Genomic DNA, 14,239 nt, shown 5'->3' with positions numbered 1-14,239 from the left:
AAATAAAAGAAGAGTTAATAGTTGAAAGTTTACTAGAGAAAACTCCTTTACAGAATATTCCATTATAATTTATTTTCAGGAGATCCTAAAAGCAGATATTAGTATTTTTAGTTGTAATTTGCAGAGATTAGGTGTTTGTCCTTTGATCAGTTCTCTCTTTAAACATGTTTTCTTATCAGTAAATCTGTCCCTGCGTCCGTCTTGCCAGAAATTGTGTACAGCAAGGCTTTCTGTGTGAAAAGCAAAGGGGCCCTTGAGCATCCCTTCAGTTATTTTCACGTCGACTCCTCTGAGACAGAGGCAGAATGAGTGTGAATGCAATACAGAGGGAGGTAAGACGTTCTAATCCATAGTTGGGTTTTCACATTGATTGACAAGACTGCAGGGTGTGAGAAATGGGTACAAATGTCCCAGTGCTACAAAAAAGCTGTGTGTGTGTGTGTGTGTGTGTGTCTGTGTGTCTGTGTGTGTGTGTGTGTGTGTGTGTTTTTCTCAAGAGTATTAGTGTGTAACTCTAATGTGACTTGGTCTGTGTGTGGTCTCTCTGAGAACAAAGACCCTGCTATGTCTGTGTCTGTCTGCTCCGTCTCAGACACTGTGAGTCTGCATAAATGTGTGTAGATTTCTAGCACAGTCTTATAAGAGTTTGCGATATTACATTAAGAAAAAACATTAAACTTGGCCTGTGGCAGAGTTAACGACTATTTTATAGCTTTAATTGGATGAAATTCAACAAAGTCATCTTCACTTGATGCGGTACCTTCAAATTCTTTCCGAGATCCTGCTGAGATTACAGTTTAAAACACAGATATTAATCTAACAAATACCTTCAAGTCAGGTCAGGGTTCTGCTTTAAGACATAATTTGCTTAACACTGTGACAAACCTACGAAGCATGAGTAACTTGAGGTAACTTTAGGTTAATATCAGATTTTATAAAATCTCAAGAGTACCGTATGGAGTTAAGGAAAAATGCCTTAAAGATATGTTCATAGTTTTCTGTAAATTTTTATTCATTCAATAATTCTTTGATGTACAGTAAGAATCCATCTTGCATGGTTTATTTTTCACTTAGTAATTTATTTATTACTAAGTTATTAGTAATAAACCTTATAGCCCTGATTTACAGGTATTATGTATCACTTTAAAGAATGTAATCAAGATATATATATATGTGTGTGTGTGTGTGTGTGTGTGTATATATATATATATATATATATATATATATATATATATATATATATATATATATATATATTAAATATATTAATACAGATTAATAAAATATTCTGAGTTTGACCTATTTTAGTTGAACTACTTTAGTGATGATGATTTAAATGAAATATTCAAATTAAATGAAATTAAAAAAAAATGAATCAAACAAAGTCTCTCAGTGGACAACAACATTTCAGTGAATATTGTTAAATATTATAGACTGTGATACTTCATTTAAAAAAAAATGACACTGTTTTAACTGAACCACACAGTAGCGCAGTCTTTGTAAGAATGGAAGGATGAAATAACGACACAGACATACAGTATGACATTATCATTTATTAACCATGAAACATATCTGCATTGTGAACGTTGCTAGATTTTTGTTTTCTTGTTGTGGTCCCTAATCATCAATGACTCAAATTAGCAAAAGAATTAACTAACTATACAATACACTACAATACATATTTATGATAGTTAGATAAACTACCTTTATAAATATGCAAAGGAAAGATTAGATAGATTACTTTATACGCATTTTAGTAAATTGTATTTAAATAAATATCAAATTTCCCTTGGTTAATGCTTGGGATTAATTAGCTGTTTGAACATTATTAATATAAATATAATTTGATATCAAAATAATACAAAATTTTAACAATTAATCCGTTTGTTTGTTCTAATTAATGAATACTCATCAAGTATCACATTGTGATGCTTAATTATTTTTGTTTGTTCTAAATATTTTAATATTGAATTTAAATGCTAGTGCGTATGATAAATAAGGAGTGTGAATAGTTTGCAAGTCGTAACGACTGAATGTGTTGATAATAGATAACACTTCCACAGTCAGCCCACAGTCAGCCCAGGGCAAAGCATTCCAGGATCTATTTAGAATATATCATGTGTTAAGCATCTCTGCTGTTAGCAAGGTTTCAGTCACGCTAATATGATGACATGTTGACAACTTTCACTGTTAGATCAGATCAGAATTTTTAACCCGGTTTGAAGCATAAATCTGCAGTCGGGGTGCATGAGGCCATGTGGATTTGATCAGCATCAAATCACATATCAGATTCCGGCTCAGGGTTTTAATTATTTTTACTTTGTTCTGAAGCCACTGGAGAGATTCCTTGATGAGAGATATGACTCACACAATCCCACTACGCTTCGTCTTAGTAATGTCACAGAATTTCTTTTTAAATATCTTATGACAGTGTGGGATTGTGTGTGTGTGTGTGTGTGTGTGTGTGTGTGTGTGTGTGTGTAGGTGGAGATCTGATCTTGCACATACCTGAACATGCACAGCGTTGTATTTTTAACTTTGTTAGTGATTCCATGAGGGAAAGCCTTGTTCTTGGAGAAGAAGAGAAGAGAAAATAAAATAAGGATGACTGAAAGGGTGTAAAAAGACCTGCTGTTTGGCCTTGAGCTCTCCACAGGAAGAAAAGATTAGAGAATTTATGAATTCTTTTCATCACTCATTACAGAAACCTCCCCTCTTCCTCACGCCTCATCACCCTTTTAATACCCTAACATTCCCACACACACACACAGTGCACATTTCCCCCATCTCTACACACAGTTACACAATGCACAATATATTTTGCTCATTTGTTTTATATCACATATTATCTGTGTCTGTTTGTCCTCAGATTTCTGCCCAATAGGTTTACTTCAGTGTGATAACGGTGACTGTTACAAACAAGAGCAACTATGTGATTTTATTGACAACTGTGGAGACAACAGCGATGAGAAGAACTGCGGGACTTCCTGCTCGTTCGAAGACGGTCGTTGCGGATGGAAGAGCTCTCTTGCAGACAATTTTGATTTAATGCTAGGCACTGGCTCTGCTCAAAGCATCAGACCACCATATGATCACACACTCTTGAATGAAAACGGTAGGAAGATGACCTTGAGATTTTTACATATACGTTATACACATATCTGAGCTATTAAAGCTTTTACATCGGCTGCATTTACACTGTAGGCCTTGATGCACCATTTAGATATTTGCACACTGACTCATATCCAGTTCCCAGAGTTATATCTAAAACAGTGTAATAGTATATATGTTGGTCCACATAAGCTAAATTATTTCTTACTGCTTATAGTCAACCTTCAATATATAAAAAGTAAGGAAAAGTAAATAGCTTGCATGAGGCAAAATGGGTTAGGTGCAAATGTAGAATTTAGTAACATAAGCCTGAAATAAAGGATAAGCAGTCACAAAATTAGGAATGGGAAAAAGTATCGGGACAGGTAAACAGGCACAGTGTAAAAGCACAATCCAAATAGACAGGCAAATGTTCAGCAGAGCGAAACAGGAACATCAGAGCTCATTAGGATCACAAGTCGAGAAACACTAGCACATCATTAACAGAAATACATCCTTAAAAGTCTGGAATGAGTGTGAATGTGGGAGTGCTGGTAGTTTCTGGGAGTCGGAGTCCATGTCAGACATGTGACGTTAAGTGATGTGACAATAATTACTCAGTCCCTCTCTGTGTGATGGAAATATGCTGCCCACAATGCCACTATGCTCCCATTTAACCACATTTGTATACATATACAGTACAGCTGTACAGTACAGCAGCAATGTATTTTGTATTTATATTCCAAAGCTATTCAATTGCTAGAATGAACATGCATGTGTATGCAAGAGGTTTGATTTCATTGCTTTTATGTTCTTCCAGCACCTAAGGGGTTTCCTCAGGGTACTCCAGTTTCTTCCCCAAGTCCAAATATCTGCACTTTAGGGTGATTGTCATCTCTAAATTGTCAGTTGTCACTGCGATTGTGCCCTGTGATTGTGCCCCATTTAATTCCTGGGATAAACTGTTGGTTTTTTAGTGGCCATGTGTAGTATAAGTGCTACAAAAAATATGGACTATAATAGCATTAGCGATGCTGATATTATTAAAGCCATTGCCAAAACCCTCTGTTGGCATTTTGTTCATTCATGAACTTTGCATAATAATAGAATAAAAAGGTTCCGTCCATTTCCTGCGAGCTGATCTTTAAGTTTCTGAGCTCAGCAGCTGTGTCTACAGTATATAGTAATATTTTCATCTGTACTAATTTTCACCTGTCTACAATCCTAAATCACTTTTATTCTCTGTGATCCTATACCTCTCTCTTTTTTCCTCTATGTCCCAGGCCACTTTGTATATTTGGCAGCCACTCCAGTGGGTCTAAAGGGGGATAAAGCTCATATGAGAAGTTTTTTATATAAAGAGTCCAGTGCAATCTGCAAACTGACTTTCTGGTACTACATCTCCCACAAAGCAACAGGAGTCATCCGTCTCTTCTTAAAGGTAAAACACGTCAAACTTTTCAGTGTTAGTTGCTGTAACTTCAGCCAGAATTACATCCTTGTGAAAGAGTACACAACTGTGTACTTGTGTGAGTACACAAACTGTAAAAAATGTTTCCAGTTTATTAATAATCATATTATTATTCCTGTAGTTACAACACTTCCACACAAACTTGGTATAATCAATAGCTAACAACAACAACAACAACAACAACAATAACAACAACAATAACAACAACATCATCATCAACAACAACAACAACAACAACAATAATAATAATAATAATAATAACAACACAGACTTGGTATAATCAATGGCTAACATTAGCAATAACAACAATAACAACAACAACAATTCAATGACAACAACAACAACAATAATAATAATAATAATAATAATAATAATAATAATAATAATAATAATAATAATAATAAAGAAACATGTATAATCACTGATATGAGGACGTGTTGGGAGTATATTTGACATTTACTCAGTCAGTAAGCTTACCAAACCTATAGATTCTTCAGGACAGAGGTGATTATGTTTTTTGATTTCTTCGTAAATGACAATCGGTGTGTCTCTGACTTAAACAAACACTCTTACTTTAGTTTCAGCTGAGCTGGGCTACTAGTAATGTAAATATGAATATGGCTTCTTAGAAAGTATAAAAATGAGCAAATATCCCTCACTCACCACACAACAATTGGCCACATAACAATTTCGAACCTAATAAATCAGTCACAAATCAGTCAAGTATCCCAGCCGTGCCTTGAAATTTCCCTGAAGCTAAAATGACACTAAACTGGAAGCCACTTGAAGTGGAAGGAAAGAGAAGCATGGACTACATAATTTGTCAAACTCTAATAATCCAATTTTTTTCTGTAGATAATTAGCATTAATATTATATGCAGTGGGATGATCACATACAGTAGCTGTCATTGCTACATTAGCTCATATGCAGAGTTACACTGTGTGCACTATACTGTACATGCCTGTCTCAACAGCTGGATCTCAGTTCTCTGTCCTTGCTGCTCTTGCGAAATAAATTTTGTACATTTACTTCCATGTTCCATATTGATTAAAGCTAAAGCGAGAGTTCTTAGGTCTACCTGTAAACCTGTACATTTGTCATGTGACCAGACTGGAATCAATGGTGCAATTTAGGATCTCGGCTGGCTGCACTCATTGGCTTGTTGCCTCCTGTATGAGGAAGCAGGGGTGTGATCGATAGGCTCACAGTGTGTAACGTTGTTTCAGTCTACCTGCAATATTTGCTTTGGCAACAATGTGATAAGATTCTTGCCAATAATGTACTTCTGATGTGAACAAAAATGCCTGCGTGTATGTGTGTGTCTCAGAGCACAGCTGTAATAAGACGTTTGAGGTTATACCTCTAATATTTAACTTATTGTATTGGCAAACCCACAGCCTACCAGAAATTCTCCCATGATTCGCTGCTCCATTAGTTTATAACATGGAACTAACTTGTCTCACAGACATTCCATGGGATTACACAAAACTATATTATTAAATTACATTAAATTCCATTCCATTCCATTAAATAAAAGTTACAAATGTACAATGTGTAATAATGTTTCATTATGTTTTAGCACTGGCAAGTTGTAAGTAGTAGAAATTGTATGAAAATAAAGCTGCGTTAATGGCTCTCCTATCACTCCATCCTGTGTAGATTATTCATGCATAACAGCATGGTCCAGCAATTGTTGTCTTTTACTTACAACATCATTGCATACAATAAACATTATGAAGCATCATAATGAATACAATTATACAGACATGATTATATGAGACATTATTACTGAAAATCTCATCCATACTTAATAAAGAATTTATGCACCATGTTCCCAAACAAAAGACGAATTTAGTCTGTCTTTGTTCTGTTGTCTGTTGTCTTGATTTCAGACAGAGAAATAGACCCTCTTCTGGGTAATCCGAGGATCTTAAAGTAGCTTTGCAGCTCTATTTGTGCCATCTGTACCGATAGCTGAGCAATGCCAACTTGCCCATGTGTTTATCTGTTCACCCAAACAACAGAGCAGCTTTCCACTACCATCTGGCTCTGCAGTTAAGATGGATACACTCCCAGACTGTGTGTGTGTGTGTGTGTGTGTGTGTGTGTGTGTGTGTGTGTGTGTTTCAGATTATAGATTATTATTATTGTAATATTATTTTTTCCTGTTTGTTTACATTCATTAGTAATTAGTAATGTACTGAAATTTACTCCCTTAGCGCTTGTTTTTGTCATATCATCATATCATCAGAATAACAAATTATTTGTCACACACTCATCTAAACAGACTATCATCTCTTTCACACTCATTTTTTTTATCCCAATATCATATATCACTGTTTATCAGAGTGCCGAGGTCAGATATCATCAGACAAAAATCTGCTACAGTTATTGCCCCGAGGTTGTTTAGACTGCTGAAACACACAAAGACTCACACTCACACACACACTCACACACTCACACACACTCACACACACACACACACACACACACACACACACACACACACACACACACACACACACACACTCACACACTCACACACTCACACACACATACACACACACACACACACACAAGAGACTATAATGCATTTATAATATAAACACTCACCTTATGCTGTTCAGTCATCCATGCCTAATATTTGATTAAGTCTGCACTTGCGCTACCTCACTTATAAATCTCTTGAAGTTCTACACCGAGGCTGGCTGCTTTGTCTGCATTATGTTTTGCTTATAGCAATAATGCTTCCCTCTACACAGCAGTAGACTGATCCGTAGACTGATGGATTGACTGTATAGTGCCAATAACAGCGCAATTATTTTTCACCCTTTGCCAAACTCTAAGAGCTGCACAATGGATTGGCTTAGATTGCAATAAGTGCCAAAAACCTACTGTAGATTGCCACACATTTTCAAACGTCTTGGTATTTCGTACTTTTTTGCAGACGATGATATCAATAAACAGTATATGCGAATATTTAATTTGTTGTGGAAAATGTAATAACTTCCTGTCCTCAGCCTGCAAGAGTTCCAGAATTATTTTAAATTAAAAAAAAAAACTACCATGTGTTGGCTACAAAATGGTAATGATTATGCTGGACTCCACTTACTTCACCATTGGAAATTTGCAGGTCATTTTCAATCTCGCTGCATTCAATAAAAAACATTAAAAAATAAACATGGACACCTCGATGTTCATTAATTGTTAGCCAGCTAGCTGTGTCGAGTGATGTATATTTGAAAGAAATTTGTTTGAATGTTTATTGAGGTGAAGCGAATAATTAAATAAATTAACGCCCTTCTTTCTGATGAGGAACAAGAAAGTCAAGAGTGTTTTTTTTTCTTTTTTTCTTTTTTTGGCTTTTCTCAGCTGTAGTCTCAGCTGTAAGTAGCGACCTTGAGCCAAAAAGAGCATTACTACAGTATGTGTCACCCATGGATATGACAGGGCACCATTATCTGGAAATATATACCTTTTAGTAGACCAGGTCATATACACTGACCATCCAACATATAATCAGCCAATCAAGTGGCAGCAACATAACGCATTAAGCCATGCAAAGACAGTTCAAGAGCTTTAGATAATGTTCACATCAAATATCAGAAAGGGTAAACAATGTGAGCTCTGTGACTTTGATTATGGCATGGATGTTGGTGGCAAAGAAACACTCCCTGAGATGATATGAGGTATAAATAAGGGATAGACTACAGGCTCCCCTTGACCCAGGGTAGGACAAGAGGTACAGAAATTGGATGGATGGATGGATGGATGGATGGATGGATGGATGGATGATTTGATCCATTTGACTGCTGCCACTTGGCTGATTAGATAATTGCATGAATGAGCAGGTGTTCTTAATAGAATGGATGATCAATGTATATCAGCTATCCCGATATCACCTTTATTGAACATTTATCTGAACATTATTTATCTGAACATTACTATTATAAATCTATTACAGTACTTCAGTACCACCCAAAGAGCAGGAAACTGTTTAAGCTGGACCTCCTGGAACAATGTATTTCAGCTGGACCTCCTGGAACGATATATAAGTCCATTTCACTAAAGGGTCTTTTAAAAGAAACAGTGAAATTCAGCTAGTGATTGTCAGGTCATGAGTTATCAGCCAGAGTCACAAATTTAGATCCTTAAGCACGATCCATAACCCTCCAATGCTTACATGCTAAATTCTGCTCTACTTATTAATGTGTCACTGTATAAAAGCATCTGCCAAATTAATAATGCACAAGGATACGGCTTGCAGTAGGATTCTGAGTAAGAGTTTGGATTATATATAACAATCCATTCATTACATTTGATTATATTGTATTGATATTTAAATCCCTATCCTTTAAAAGCTTTAGTATAGCGGTCAATTAATTGGGGCTGACATTTCCCAGGATTTTTCTAGCTTGATGAATGATTTGGCACAGCATTGTTCCATCCTTAATGGAAGAATTACTGTTCTTTATTTCTGCCCTGGTTTGTTTTCTCCTTAATAATTACATGGTTATACAAAATATATTAAAATCCTGTTTCTAAATAGCTCTTGGGAACATGGCCTATAATATTGTGTTATTGTATATCAGACATTTTGCTTTAGAGTTTAGATATCAGAAGGTACCTAACATGAAACTTGGTGTGCTTTGTTCATATCATATGTAACAAGAGTACACATTGTCATTGACATTGCATACTGTAGGAGACCTGATATTGTTGTCTACACAACGATAGCAGTGTAGATGCAGCGATTGACACCTATGAAATGTGTGAAACAACTAGTTGAAAAAAAATTTACATTTAATTTAGGCTTGACATACTGTAAATAATGTTGTGGTCATAAGTTTGCAGAATCTCTAAGTTTTCAGAATGTAATCAGTTCAAAAATGAATACTAGGTAGGCTGAAAATAGTGCATTTATTACTGCCTTGAATAAGCTAGTTCATGTAACAGATGTTTAGCTCCGGCACATGAGATAAAAGTATGACTGAATTTACACAAATAAACCAGATTAAAAGTTTACATATGCTTTTGATTATTAACACCATGTGTTGTTAGCTCTAGGATCAACGTCTGCTTTTATGTTTTGTGACGGTTGTTTATGAGTCTTGTTGTTTATGCTTGTTTACCAGCAAATTGAAGTCTTTCTCCTGGGTTGTGAAATGGGGAAAAAAGTTTTACACCTTAATTGGTGTAGATTTAAGGCATGATGACATCAGTGCACTTTTGTTTCTTCTTCATTCTGTGTGCAGTGGAGTTTGACTTCTTTTGGTAGCCAGGTCTGTCTGGGTCTAGTGCCTGACTCTGTGGTGAAGCTGTGCTCATTAACTTTACACGAGTAGGAAAAACAGAGAGGACGGTTAGAGAACAATTGTTTAGAGCTGCTATAACATAAGCATAAACCGGAGCTTAATTGTATCCTGGATGTTACAGAACATTAAAAGTAAATATAAAGAGCTGAATAGCAAAATATGTCATTCATTAATAAACTAATTAATATCTCAGCAAGTTCATACAGTGTCACTGCATTTTCTATAATATACTGAGTAAAGTTTGGATTGTTGTCTGTTTCCATGTGATGATCAGACAGAGAACGAGCTGAAGGAGCTGTGGATGGAGCAGAGGATGATGCATGAGTGGAGGAGAGCTGAGGTGCCTTTGAGGAACCTGAGGAACTTCGAACTTATCTTTGAGGTGGTTCGTGCGAGAGACGTCAGTGGTGGGGCTGCACTTGACGACCTGCAGTTTATCAACTGTGCCCGCAGTGAGTATGCACACACACACACACACACACACACACACACACACACACACACACACACACACCCACACACACACACACACACACACACACACACTCAACTTCACTGTGAATTGCCTCATTTTTCATTGTTTCCCAGTTCAGTGGATTCAAGCTTTTCATCCTCCCAGAACACCTGATTTAATTTATCGAGCCTAATAGACAGTAACTTGCATCAGTTGTGTTAAGTCAGTAAATAGTTCAGCAAAGGATTGTGCTACAACTGGAATTTTATTGTCAGACTCAATCCCCAGAGGTCCGCCACAAAGTCTAAGCGCAGCGTTCTACCTCATTTAACATTTCTGACTCATCTGCTCATTTCCAAGGCCTTTGTGGTCAGTTTGTTGTTAGAAGACCGGTGTACTGGTTACTCCAGGTTTTTAAGCGTGTAAAATAAAGGCTGTGTAAACATACCTGTAATGCCTTGGAATACCAATGTATTTGGTTAAAAAATCTTTGTGGTTCATTTAGTCTGCACATTTAAATTCTCCACTCGACCAAAGGAAGACAGAAAACACACATTACACATAAACACATGTACAGACAACAAAGGCTTTCCTTATGTTCCTTAGACATATGGACAAGCAGTTATGGGAACATTTCATAAACATTTCTAGAAAGTTCACTTATCACATTCGAATGAAGTGTCAACTTTTAATTTCCCTCGTCTCATTATTGCTTAATATTCATGTAGCGACTTGACCAGCAGGACTCTTTGGACAGCTCAGAGCGGTGCTTAATAAAATATCATATCGCTTGCTTAATTAGCTGATGAAAAAAACCCCGACTCTGTTAACACATAAGAAGCTTGATATCTGGGCACCTGCACATGTTGCCCTCTTATTTTATTTTTTATTTTTTTTGGACCATGACAGTCATGATAGCTGGTAATTAAAGCTAGGAAAGTGATCCTATGGTCAACTTTAAAGTAAAGACACATTAGCATTTACTATTATACATATAATCTAAAGTGAATTACAGCGTTTAATATTTATCTTTATTCTTATATGACCCAGTTGGAAAGTACTTGAGTAATTATACTTCATTACTATACTTAATTAAATTTGAATGAATAAATTACTTTGTACTTATTCATTTTTTTTACACCGTCAAAAAATCAATAGAAATTTCGACGGACTCTTAATTCTCTCATTCAGCTGATGATTGTATGCTATACATCAGTAGAATGCTGACTCATTTTAGTTACAATTCAGAACCTTACCAGTTTATCATCTACAATGATGATACTGTACTGTACCACTCCACTACTGGAGTAAGCAAAGACTCGTATAATATGAGGCATATACAGTACTGTGCAAAAGTTTTAGGCAGGTGTGAAAAAATGCTGTAAACAAAGAATGCTTTCAGAAATATAAATAATGAGTGTTTATTTCTGTCAAGTTACAAAATGCAAAGTGAGCAAACAAAAGAAAAATCTGAATGAAATCAATATTTGGTGTTACTACCTTTTGCCTTCAAACCAGCATGAAGTGATGGCACGGCCCCCACAGAGCCCTGATCTCAACATCATCGAGTGTGTCTGGGATTACATGAAGAGACTGACACGAACACAGGATAAAAACAGACCTAAATGCAGAACAGCTTCACAACAAACAGGGATTTATTAACTTAAACACAAAACAGGAACACAGACTCGAGACAGGACCAGACAAGACGAAGACAACAGGAGACAAGGACAACAGAAACATGAGGAACAGGTGTGCAGAAATGGGCAGGAAGAGACGAGGGCGGGGCAGACACGTGAACGCGAAACATAAACAAAAGGCACATGGCCAAAGTCCAGGCAGAGTCCTGACAGAGACAGAAGGATGTGAGAAAGCCTACATCCACAGAAGATCTGTGGTTAGTTCTCCAAGATGTTTGGAACAACCTACTGTACCAGCTGAGTTCCTTCAAAAACTGTGTGCAAGTGTACCTAGAAGAATTGATGCTGTTTTGTAGGCAAAGGGTGGTCACACCAAATATTGATTTGATTTAGATTCTCTTTTGTTCATTCACTGCATTTTGTTCATGTATGAAAATAAATGTTTAACACTTCCATTTTTGAAAGCATTCTTTGTTTACAGCATTTTTTCACACCTGCCTAAATCTTTTGCACAGTATTGTATCCTTTGCCTTAACTTAGTCAAACTACCTCTTCCAGTTTGCCTTTTTCACAGAATACATCCTGGTGCCATCTCTTTCCTAGTTAAGTGACTTTTACACCCAGCTGTCCACATGTGTAAAAGAAAAGATGATTCATCTTCTTCCATTGCTTCATTCCAAATCCTGTTCTGATGGTCACATTCCCATTCTGGGTGATTTCAGCATTGGACCGGTCTGCAGCTACACAGCCCCATACACAGCAATCTGTGATACATTATTTGTTTTGACACCTTTCTACATTCCCAACATGCACTGAAATAGTATCTCAGTGGGTAAGAAGTGAGACTACTGATGGGAATGTTGTCAGTTAAAATCCCACAGCTACCAAGCTGCCACTGCTGGTCCAACTGCTTGTTTGTGTAAATGAGATAAGTTGTTCTGGATAACGGTGTCCACCAAATGCTGTAGATGATCAGCTCTTCATTTACAAGCTCTGTGAGATCGGACCAGTGGATTTTGGGTGTTCATGACCCTGTTGCCTGTTGTACTTCCTTAGACCACATATTGGTAGGTATTAACCATTGCATATTGGGACCACCTGGGGCAGTGGTGGCTCAAGAGGCTTTGTGTTGTTGTTCTGTGGATCAAGGTTGAAGCCCCAGCACTACCAAGCTGACAATTTTGGGCCCTTAAAACTCTCTGCTCCAGGGGTGCTATATTATGGCTGACCCTGTGCTCTGACCCCAACCAAGTTGGGATATACAAAGAAAAGAATCTCACATTTACATCATTTAACAGACACCTTTATACAAAGCAACTTACATTTTATCTCATTTTAATACAACTGAGCAATTGGGGGTTAAGGGCCTTGCTCAGGGGCCCAGCAGTAGTAGCTTGGTGGAGGTAGGAATCAAACTCACAACCTTCCGATTGGGAGCCCAACACCTTAACCACTAGGCTACCACATCCCTCGCTGTGCTGTAATGTATACTGTATGTAACAAAATAAAGGCTTCCATTCTATTCACCACACGAGAACTGCTGTATTAGAGATGCTAGCCATCACAGTTTGGGCCTTACACTTCACCCATTTACAAACTGATTATTCACTTGCTGTCTAATAGAACCCACTTCTTTAGAGATGCTACTGATAAAAAATGATCAATGTTATTTATTTCAACTGTCAGTGAGTAGAATGATTTAGCTGATTATTGCAAAGTTTTGATCAGGTTTCATTCCTTAGTACCATTTTCCACATCTGACAAACTACATGGTACACACACACACACCCACACACACATACACACATACATATAGATGCTGAATAGATATCCATGTGTATTGGCCACTAACACATTTTTTTTTCTCTTAGATCTTTTATGTATTTCCTTCTCGGCCCTCCCTGTCTGGTTGTAAAGGCAGAAAGGCATTTAACAGCATAATGAAAACAGTGTTCAGCATTCAACTGCTCTCTCTTGTGTGTGTGTGTGTGTGTGTGTGGGTGTGTGGGTGTGTGTTGTTCCCTATTGTGTATTAAGGAAGTAAATTGCTGTCTGTGAATATGATAAACTCATTCCTTACAGTACTTAGAACAGAAAGAGTAACAGTAATTATCATCAAGATAAATTGTGAAATGTATGTTTTTAAATGTCCTTTGTCCATCCTTCTAAATCGTCAGCTCTTCTTACCGCTGTGCAGTAATATTATTTAGCCTATATGTTAGTATTTACAGAGCTCAGAAGAGATTTCCTATGTTTTTGTCACTCATG

General features: G+C 36.8%; 1 protein-coding gene across 3 annotated transcripts in view; it reads left to right on the top strand.

Annotated features, from left to right (window-relative positions):
- The window catches only part of malrd1 (MAM and LDL receptor class A domain containing 1), a 55,590-nt gene that overhangs the window by 21,664 nt on the left and 19,687 nt on the right, over positions 1-14,239 (top strand). For all 3 annotated transcript variants that reach the window (XM_060874088.1, XM_060874089.1, XM_060874087.1), the window contains 3 exons: positions 2,870-3,115; positions 4,374-4,531; positions 10,152-10,329. In XM_060874088.1, coding sequence (XP_060730071.1) covers positions 2,870-3,115; positions 4,374-4,531; positions 10,152-10,329 — 582 coding nt within the window. The remainder of the gene's footprint in view (positions 1-2,869; positions 3,116-4,373; positions 4,532-10,151; positions 10,330-14,239) is intronic.

This window comes from Tachysurus vachellii, chromosome 7, assembly GCF_030014155.1.
Source record: "Tachysurus vachellii isolate PV-2020 chromosome 7, HZAU_Pvac_v1, whole genome shotgun sequence".
In the NCBI taxonomy this organism is placed as follows: Eukaryota; Metazoa; Chordata; class Actinopteri; order Siluriformes; family Bagridae; genus Tachysurus; species Tachysurus vachellii.
Note: the sequence above shows the minus strand (reverse complement) of the source record. Positions and strands in the feature narration are given on the sequence as shown.